The following is a 10037-nucleotide window of genomic DNA, read 5'->3' as shown; positions in this document are numbered from 1 at the left end:
CTAAGAGTCGTGAAGAGTTTTATCATGTACGAGAAGTAGGAGATGGTCACATCGTTCGCGAAGTTACTCGATTGCAAATATCTAATTGCATTGCCACGCGTCTACGACTGGACTGAGTGTTCCCACACCAAGGAGAGACCTCGAGAGGACGTTCATGGAACTACAAATAGCAGTCACCTTTCACAGAGGCAAGCACCGAGGAGTGAGCAACCAAAACAGACTCAAGAGTGATTCGAGAGGAAGACGATGAAAGGCCACCAGATCTACGAGTACGTCGTCCCTTTCACAGCGAGCGTCGTATGGGAAGTTTACAGCACGCTCCAGCTCCCGCAGATCATCAAGAAAATGCCTAATTTCCTAGAAGACATTGAATGGGAAGGCGACGGATCGGTTGGGACGATCTTCACCCTCGTCGTCCCCCAAGGTAACGTCTTGGAAATTCCTTTTCTTACTCTTGAATCATTAAATTTTTGTACAACAAGTAATTCTGTTAGGCTGTTAGCTTCTGGATTTGGACGGCCTTTTGTCGTCAATGGGGAGTGAAATGTTCAGGGTACCGTCGAAGAATGTTCGTTTGGGAGGAGACGGAAGCCAACGGAAGGAAAAGCAGCACTGGAGTTGCCATTTTGTTTGAGTACAGAAAAGTCGTCGTGACGACTGATCTTTGTTGTTTCCAGCTTCCATTGTGTGATTTTTGCTTTCTCATATTATTTTACAGGCGGCCCATTCCGGACGTACAAAGAGAGGATCGTGACACTCGACCACGCTAAGAGGGTGAAGGAAGTCGATGTGATCTCCGGAGGAGTACTGGACCTTGGGTACAACTCCTTCCGCACTCGATTCGAGATCGTGAACCTGAGTCCGACGACCTCCATGATCAGGTCCATCATCCACTTCGACATCAGGGACGACAAAGCCTCCGACAACGTGAAGTATTCCAATGTCACGGATTTGGCGCCCATCGCCAAGGCCGTCGCGCAGTACCTGGTGGAGAAGAAATCTGATCCGTCGAAGAAATCTTATCCGACGAAGCTCACCGGGGAGCAATCGTTCGACATGGATGTCCCCCACTCTGCAGCCGCCGTCTGGGATGTCTACAGCACGCTGAAGCTTCCAGAACTCTTCAAGCAATTGATTCGCGATATCAAATGGGAAGGAGACGGCTCAGTCGGGACCATCTACTTTCTCTTCGTTGACCCATCAGGTGGGTAACCGTAGCTCCATTCCAAAAATCGCTCTTTTGCTTACTGGGTTTTCAAAATTTCCACCCAATTGAATGGATTTGGACTGATAATTCCGTGGTTGTTCCAGATCCCGTCGGTGACTACAAAGAGAGGGTCTCAAGCCTGGACCACCAACGACGAATCAAGGAAGTGGACGTGATCGAAGCAGGAGTCCTGAAGAGGGACTTCACCTTCTTCCGCACCCGCTTCGAGATAATCGCGAAAGGCTCCAACACGACCACCATTCGATCCACCATCATATACGAACTCGACCCCAAGTCCCCGACGGCCGCTGGGAACATGCAGTACGCGAACGTGATGGACCTGAGGGGTGCTGCAAACGTTACCAACACGTACCTGACGAAGCAAAACAGTGGCGGCGGCGTGACTGGCTAACGCCCGTCCAGGGGATGGGGTGAACCTGAAAATCCTCCGCCGGCCGCGGGTGGAGTCCAAGGTCCATCAAGCGGATCCTGGTGGTAGTAGTCTCACAGCTTTTCTGTGTGATTTTCTTGCTTTTGTGTGTGCACAAAATAAGGAAGACAGCTGCAAGCTGGTCAAGTATCAAATAGTATGAATCAAGTATCAAATAGTATGAATAATGAAAGCAAATTAGTTGCACCTTTTGATGGCGAAATCGATTGATTTAGTGAAACGCGAGATTGTCAATTCTCATGTCGAAATCACCAAGATATTTTTTTTGAAATTTTTTTATTTGATATTTTATTTTATTAAAATTTATCGGATAAATAATGTATCATATGAGATTTAATATTAATTCGGTGGGATCCATATCCAACCCATGACATTAAAGAATCTACAGGTTTTGGACATGTGATGGATGAAAGTTGGGCCATCAACAAGCCCATATAGTATGTAAAACAAAACCCACTTGGTCTACAAAACGCCCTTGACAAAGAGTTCTTCTCTACAAAAGACCTCTTTAAAAGAGGCAGTCCAGTCCCCCCCCCCCCCCCCCCCCCCCCGGTCTACAAAACGCCCTTGACAAAGAGTTCTTCTCTACAAAAGACCTCTTTAAAAGAGGCAGTCCAGTCCCCCCCTTACAATTATTTTCAAAAATTCTATTATCTAAAATATTATCTTAGACTTAGTTATAAAAAAAATGTTTTAAAGGTAAATTACAAAAAATACCCTTATATATAAATAAAATAAATATAATAGATTGGATAGCTAAAAAGGCTAGATTATGAGTCCACCAATTTGTAGGTTTAGAGAGTCCTCGATCACATTGAGGTTTTATAAGGATGCATCTCTCTTAATTGTGAGACCTCAATTTTCTCATCATCATCAATGGAGTTGGTTCAAACTTTCCACTTCATCCTTTTCCCCATAAAGAGACAAAATTGGTGATTGGTGAATTATCTTGATCTTTGTAGCTAACCAATTGCAACAGAGATGATCAACTAAGACTATAGGTATTTGTTTAAGGACTAATAGATGTTGATGTAATTTGAAAATGTCAGTGTTAGTGCCACCATTCCAAAGTTATTACCAAATGGTTACAACAAATTTAATGAAGGTGTTATGTCATCTCCCAAGGAACAGTAATTGTCACTCTTTCAAAATCCTTATTTGTCTTGTAACTACCCTCATGTGGTGGAAATTCATGCCTTGTTGCAACTGAAGCCCAAAAGTCGATCTTCTTCTTTGACTTATATAAGTTGTCAGTGTAGTTGTTGGCTTTAGAATTGCTAGATTTGTGCTTAAATGTAAGAGGATTCCTTGCGGGGACAACAATTTATAGGGTACATAGACCAAGTGTGAGCCTCTGGAATGGACTTTTTCAAGTTTTTATGTCTTTTGTCGAAAACTAAACTCGAAAATGTCTAGTCATAGTTGTAGTTGTAGTTCTTCTTAATGTAGTTGAGAATTAATAAGAGGAACTGATGGGATGAGGGAGTTTACCCTTGTATCCTCTCATCACTTTGTTGTAGATGGAAGGCCAATGAGTTTTGGTAAAGCAAAAGCCTCTATGGAGCTTCTATGCTTCAATGGATGTAATTTAGAAGTAATTTTGGATAGGAATGAGTATTGGAATTCAGGTGAATTCCAAGAGATAATGATGGATGACAGGGGATTCTTTCTTAATACAAGATGGATGGAAATGGGTAACATGTGTGGATCATGCCTTATCTTTCTTGTAATTCACCTTAATTCCAATTCCAAGAGATAATGGTTTTTTCATAAGAACTAAATAATGTGGCTGAAGATATTTCTTTAAATGGAAACGATTCAAGAATCACGACGATATTTCTATGGCAGACCGCGAAACAACCCATCCATCATCCAGTATCCATCCAAAATTACGGCATCCATCATCTATCATCCATCACAAATCATCCATCAAGTTTTTAAAGAGGAGAAATCGACGAATGCGACACTTTTGACAGAGGAGTAAACCCACGTGGTGCACGTGCCTGAGTTAAATACGTATACATGTTAATTGTTACCAAACTCGGACCCGTCCAACCGGGTTTAACTGGATAACAAGATTAAAATGGTAACTGTGTCACTAGTAGATGGTTAAGAGCAATCCTTCTCACTAGTGCTTTCGTTCCTCTTTAATTCCTTGGACGGAAAATTTAGACTAAACTTTTGAAAATGCATTCTCACTAGTACAATATCTAAAATAAATTTAACATATAAGATTTTAAAATTTTAATTAATTCTAAAATATATTATGAGTTTAGATATTGAATAAATAAGAACTAATTTCAAATAAAACTATTATAACTGTTAAAAGGTTTTAAGTTTTTGAGGTATCATTTTTTTGTTATTTCAAATTTCACCTTGTTATCCTTAGACTATGCCATGAGTTTCTATTCACTCTAGCAAGAAAAGAAGACCGACGTGTATTACATGGTTTTTTTCCATAGAAGGAACGACAAAAAAAGTGTGACACTCACTCCTTGTCTAGACATGTCTCGAGAAAATTTCAAACGGACCCATGGAATCAGAAAAACACGATTTCATAACCATCAACATCTAAAGCTTAAACGTGATTGTCAAAACCTTTATTGAAGAGTTATAATTAAAACTATAGTCATATTTTGATACGATTCAAGAGAATAATCATAACTACCAGAAAAAAAATATTTTAAATCATCTTTAAAATAGGAAATATCCACTATGTGTCTCTATTCACTCCATTTTGTCTTATTAAGAACATATTTTTTTATTTCATCAAATATAGTATTTCTTTAAAGTAAATGACATAATTATATGTTTTTTTTATAAAATACTATGTAGATCCATAAATACTTAAATTATTATCTGCTTTTTTGTCAAATAATCCATATGCTTTAATATCTTAATTATTTAATATTTAAAGTTTAAAATAAAGGGGATGCTTAAAATAAGTTATTATGTATCTAAACTAAATTTAACATATAAGATTTTAAAAAATTAATTAAATCAAAAATATATTACGTGTTTAGATATTGAACAAATAAGACCTAATTTCAAATAAAACTATTATAACTTTTAAAAGGCTTTAATTTTTTGAGGTATCATCTTTTTTGTTATTTCAAATTTCACCTTGTTATCCTAAGACTATGCCATGTGTCTCCATTCACACTAGTATGAAAAGAAGATCGACTTGTATTATATGATTTTTTTCCAAGGAAGGAAGGATAAAAAAAAAAAAAAAAAATTAAAGCACACCCATTGAACGAGAAAAACATGATTTTATAACCATCAACATCTAATGTTTAAACGAAACCTTTATTGAAGAATGGTAATAAAAATTGTGGTCATATAATTCAAGAGGATAATCATAACTACCTAAAAAATAAAATATTTTAAATTATCTATATAATTAAAAGTTCGAAAATAGGAAATATTCACTATGTGTGTATCTAATCATCTATCTTTTTAATTTATATTTTCTTGTAAGATCTATTTGCAATTTTTCTTTCTCTTGATATAATTGATTTCAGGATTGGTGCCCATTGTTTTTCCACTGCTCACCTATTTTTGCACCGGTTGGACAGCTATTTGCCACGTATTTGGCTGCAGTACAATCCTCCTAAGTGGACACGGACGGCCGGGCAGGTTCCAACGCTATAAATTGTGGCCAACCCGGTATCGTAGAGGCAGGCACAGAGCAAGCAAGAACTTCGAGGAAGACGATGAAAGGCCAGCGGACACACGAGTACGTTATTCCCTTCCCTGCACAAGATGTATGGGAAGTAGTCGGCTCCATCGAGCTCCCGAATCTCGTCAAGCATTTGCCTGGGGTACTCGATGACCTTGTAGTGGACGGCGACGGATTAGAGGGGTCTATCTTTACTCTAGTCGTCCCTAAAGGTGATGTCTCTGAATTTAATTTCCTGCTGTAGTTATCTCTTTAATCTTGAATTTTCCGCGATATGAGGTAATAGGAATGACGGTGCAAGTCTGTATGTACGACCCGACTCGTGGTATTCAAAGGGGGTTGGAGCTCGTCGACTGATCTTCGTTGATTCGGATTAGTATTTTTTTGTATGTTTTGCAGGATGGCCATTTCGGGTGTACAAAGAGAAGGTCGTGAAGGTCGACAACGTTAATCGGGTGAAGGATGTCGATGTGATTTCAGGCGGAGTGCTGGACCATGGGTTCACCTTCGGCCGCACTCGATTCGAGATTGTGGAACTGGGTCCGACAACCTCCTTGTTCAGGGGCATCATCTTCTACGAGATCAATGACGACCAAGCGGCAGAGAAGATACCGATGGTGCAATACATGGAAATGGACACCACCGCAGAGGAAGTCGCCAAGTATTTAGTGAAGAAAAAATCTTATGCGAGGAAGCTCAGCGGGGAGCAGTCATTCGAGATGGACGTCCCCCACTCTGCAGCCGCCGTTTGGAAAGTCTACAGCACCCTGAAGCTCGCACAACTTATAAAAGAACTTAAGCCTGGTTCCAATTATCATGGAGACGGTTCAGTTGGGACCCTTTTGTCTGTAGTCGTCCCTCCAGACGGTAACTACACTAGTTACTTCGCTCGAAAATCGCTCTTCTAAGTACTCTCTGGGTTTTCATAATTCTTTGTTCGTTTAGATGAAAAAAAATTAAAACTGCTACTGCTTCATGCGTGTTGTAGGTCCCATCGGAAGCTACAAAGAGAGGATCGTAACTGTCGACCACCAGAAGCGAATGAAGGAAACCGACGTGATCGAAGGAGGGGTCCTGGAGAGGGACTTCACCTTCTTCCGAATTCGGTTCGAGATCTTTGAGAAAGGTCCAAACTCGGCCACTATAAAATCCACCATCACGTTTGAACTGAATCCCACCTCCCCGACTGCGTCAGTAAACATGAGTAAGCTGGTCAATGTGATGGAGATGAAGGTTCACGGAGACGTCGCCTCCAAATACCTGAGTAGCCTAAACAAACCTTGTTGACCCTCCGGCGGTGGTGGGACGGGCTCTGGACGCCCTTCTGGGTGTTTTGGTGAGCCTGAAAACCCTCCGGCGGCAACAGGTGGAGCTCCACTCAGTAGGAGCTTCTGCTGTTCTTGTTCTCATATCACTCTGCTATTTTATTTGTTTGGGTTTGCAGTATATGATGTAAGCTTGTAAATTATGAAGAGTAGAAAGCAACTCTGCTTCTCCTCAATCATCGAATAAAAAAATATGCATATCTATAAGATATTTTGTGACCGAGCTGAGTTCGGATTCCGTGCATGGTTTCTCAAAAGGAGACTTGGGACTCAATTTGGGTCTCAAAAATCCCAGTGGTATAGGGGTGAGTTATCTCCGAGTCCAACTTCGAAGCCATCGTTAGAATCGAACCGGACTGACTCGTTTGATCTGATTTGTTAGATTTGATGTCAAATAATAATATAAACATCATAGAAAATAGATATTAAATCCTCCATAATTCCATTATCATGAAAACCATACATATATCATAGAATTGAAATAAGAAGAATAAAGAGAGTGTACCTTTCATCTTGAAGAAAATAAATAGAACTTGAAGTGCACAAGATAACCTTTTATAATTCGTTTACAAGTGATAAACTTGCTCCCGTTCAGCCAGACTAGGTGTGCAAATAGCCTTAGCCTAACTTGTAAGACCATGGTGGAATTTATAGATTTTCAAAGGGTGTAGCACTAATGACTATTCATAAGTACACATCCTCTCAGAAGAGATACATCCTCTCAGGAGAGATACATCCCCTCAAGAGAGACACATCTCCTTATTCCCAAGGGATGTGTCCACTAAGTCAATGCACCCATTTATTCTACCTCTACAGGGGGATGTGCTGGCCATTATTCCCTGTACTGAACATCCAATGACAAAACATCTAGAAGTGGGCCCCACACCATATGAATCATGGTAATTTTATTTTATAAATAATATATTTGAAATTATAATTCCAACAAACTCCCACTTGGTTTCAAATCCATTTCAAATTCCGATTTTTGAAAAAACATAAAAAATCAATCTTGACATATAAAATCATACCATGACCATATGCATTACCTTAAACACTTTAATATACATGTGTAGTTAACCCGGGCCTACACAATATATATCTTAGATATCCAAGGCTGGGGAATAAACCAAATCCATACTTGTCAAATTTGCCAATTCAACGGTCTCCATTCATAGCATACTCGTACCTGAACTCTGGGTAAAGCTCTAGACCAGTTCGAGTATTAGCCACTAAGGTAACTGTGTTTAATCAGTACCAAAGGCTTGAATAATTTAGACATCCAACCCAACCTTCCTATTGAGACCCTTCCGTATATACATACAAGTATATACCTAATAGAAAAGCTGGACATCAAGGCATCTCACCGTCCATAGTATACTCAATACTTGAGGAGCTCAGGTTAAAGCTCTATACCAGCATGAGTATTAGCCGTAAAGGAAACTGTGCCTATGCAGTCCCATTGGCTTGGACAATTTAGAGACTCAACCGTCATTCCCTATTGAGACCCTAACATATACACGTACAAGTGCATACCTAATAGGGAAGCTGAATCTCAAGGCATACACTGAGTACTCATATTATCTCACAAAAGCATATGCATTCGTTCAAAATCATTCCATGGAATATAAATTACATTGTCATGACATACATAGTATTACAAATCATTGAGACTATAATGCATACAAAACAATGTTCTCCCACTTGGTCTCACCAATTATAAACAAATCAAACCCATGTTCCCCACCTGGAAAGTGAAACTGGTCACAGGAAGACACTTGGTTAGTGGATCAACTAAGTTATCCTGAGAAGATATCTTATAAAGAACAACTTCCTCCTTCCTCAGCATGTCTCGTATGTAGTGGTATTTTCCTTCGATATGTTTAGCCTTGGAGTGACACTTTGGATCTTTCGTGATAGCAATAGCAGATTCATTATCACAAAAGAGAGGAATAGGTCGCTCCACATAGTCTACCACTAGAAGACTTCGTAAGAATTTGCGAAGATAGACAACCTCCCTTGTAGCTAAGTTCATAGCCACATATTCTGCCTCCATGGTAGATTGCGCGACACAGTCTTGCTTCTTGCTTTTCCAAGAAATGGTACCTCCTCCAAACATAAAGATAAAACCAGAAGTAGACTTTCGGGTATCAACACATCCTTGATAATCTGAGTCGGAATAACCAACCAATTCCAACTTGTCCGTTTGATAAGTCAAAGCATATGACTTTGTTCTTTTTAGATATCGCATTACCCATTTTACCCCTTCCTAGTGAGTGAAACCTGGATTAGCCTGAAACCGCATAAGAATCCCAACAACATAAGCAAGATCAAGTCTTGTACATATAAGAGCATACATAAAACTCCCCACAACAGAAGCGTAAGAATACTTAGATTCGTCCAACTTATCTTTGAGGCGAGAAGGACAATCCACATGGCTTATCTTTTTAGTGCTATCATAAGGTACTTTACCTTGTATACATTTAGACATGTGAAACCGATCCAGAAGAGTGTCGATACACTTCTCTTGAGACAAACTCAATTTTCGTAAAGATCTATCCCGTATAATTTTAATACCAAGAATATAAGAAGCTCCCCCTAGGTCTTTCATATCAAATGTCTGAAATAATCATGTCTTTATACCTTGGAGTAACTAAATATCATTCCCGGCTAATAAAATATCATCTACGTATAAAGTAAGAAAAGCAATACGATCTCCCACTGTTTTTATATAAACACAGTGATCTTCTGGATTCTGAGTAAAACCATACGCTGTAATTGCTTTATTGAACTTGATATTCCATAATCTTGAGGCTTGTTTCAAACCGTAAATAGACTTGTCCAACTTACACACTTTTGCTTCAGTTCCAGATTTAACAAATCCACGTGGTTGTTCAATATAAATCTTCTCATCCAAATTTCCATTTAGAAAAGCGGTTTTAACATCCATTTTGAACAACTCATAGTCATAATATGCTACCAATGCCAGGAGAGCTCGAATAGACTGTATTCTTGCAACAGGAGAGAATGTTTCATCATAATCAATCCCTTATTGTTGAGTAAAACCCTTGGCAACAAGACGAGCTTTGAATCTTTTAACTTTACCTTCAACATTTCTCTTCCTTGTAAAAGTCCACTTGCACTTAATGGGCTTAACCGATGTAGGAGGATCAACAAGTCTCCAAACTTTATTTTTATACATAGAGTCCATCTCTTCTTCCATTACCGACTTCCACTTGTCGGAATCCACATCAAGGAGTGCTTCCTAGTAAGTGTCAGGATCAGTAACATCTTCATTCAACCTTGTTCTTTCATAAGTTTCTCCAGCATAGGTATAAAATCTGAAGATGATAAGAGTTGACTAAGTTTTCTTTC

At 39.3% G+C, this 10037-nt stretch overlaps 2 protein-coding genes across 2 annotated transcripts; both read left to right on the top strand.

Annotated features, from left to right (window-relative positions):
- Positions 1-208: 208 nt before the first annotated feature.
- LOC137934931 (uncharacterized) lies at positions 209-1846 on the top strand. The gene is made up of 3 exons (XM_068779524.1): positions 209-424; positions 719-1204; positions 1312-1846. Exons 1-3 carry the CDS (start codon positions 247-249, stop codon positions 1617-1619), a joined length of 972 nt encoding a protein of 323 aa, XP_068635625.1. The 5' UTR covers positions 209-246; the 3' UTR covers positions 1620-1846.
- Positions 1847-5360: 3514 nt separating this feature from the next.
- Positions 5361-6884, top strand: LOC137934982 (S-norcoclaurine synthase 2-like). Its single transcript, XM_068779588.1, has 3 exons — positions 5361-5552; positions 5740-6207; positions 6329-6884. Exons 1-3 carry the CDS (start codon positions 5375-5377, stop codon positions 6625-6627), a joined length of 945 nt encoding a protein of 314 aa, XP_068635689.1. The 5' UTR covers positions 5361-5374; the 3' UTR covers positions 6628-6884.
- The last annotated feature ends 3153 nt before the right edge of the window (positions 6885-10037 follow it).

The sequence above is a fragment of the Aristolochia californica genome, unplaced genomic scaffold (genome assembly GCF_029961685.1).
Source record: "Aristolochia californica isolate CCGP_79_NKW_82.1479 unplaced genomic scaffold, dmAriCali1.0.hap1 SCAF_6, whole genome shotgun sequence".
Lineage (NCBI taxonomy): Eukaryota > Viridiplantae > Streptophyta > Magnoliopsida > Piperales > Aristolochiaceae > Aristolochia > Aristolochia californica.
The sequence above is the reverse complement of the archived record's forward strand: the minus strand, read 5'-3'. Positions and strand labels throughout refer to the sequence as shown.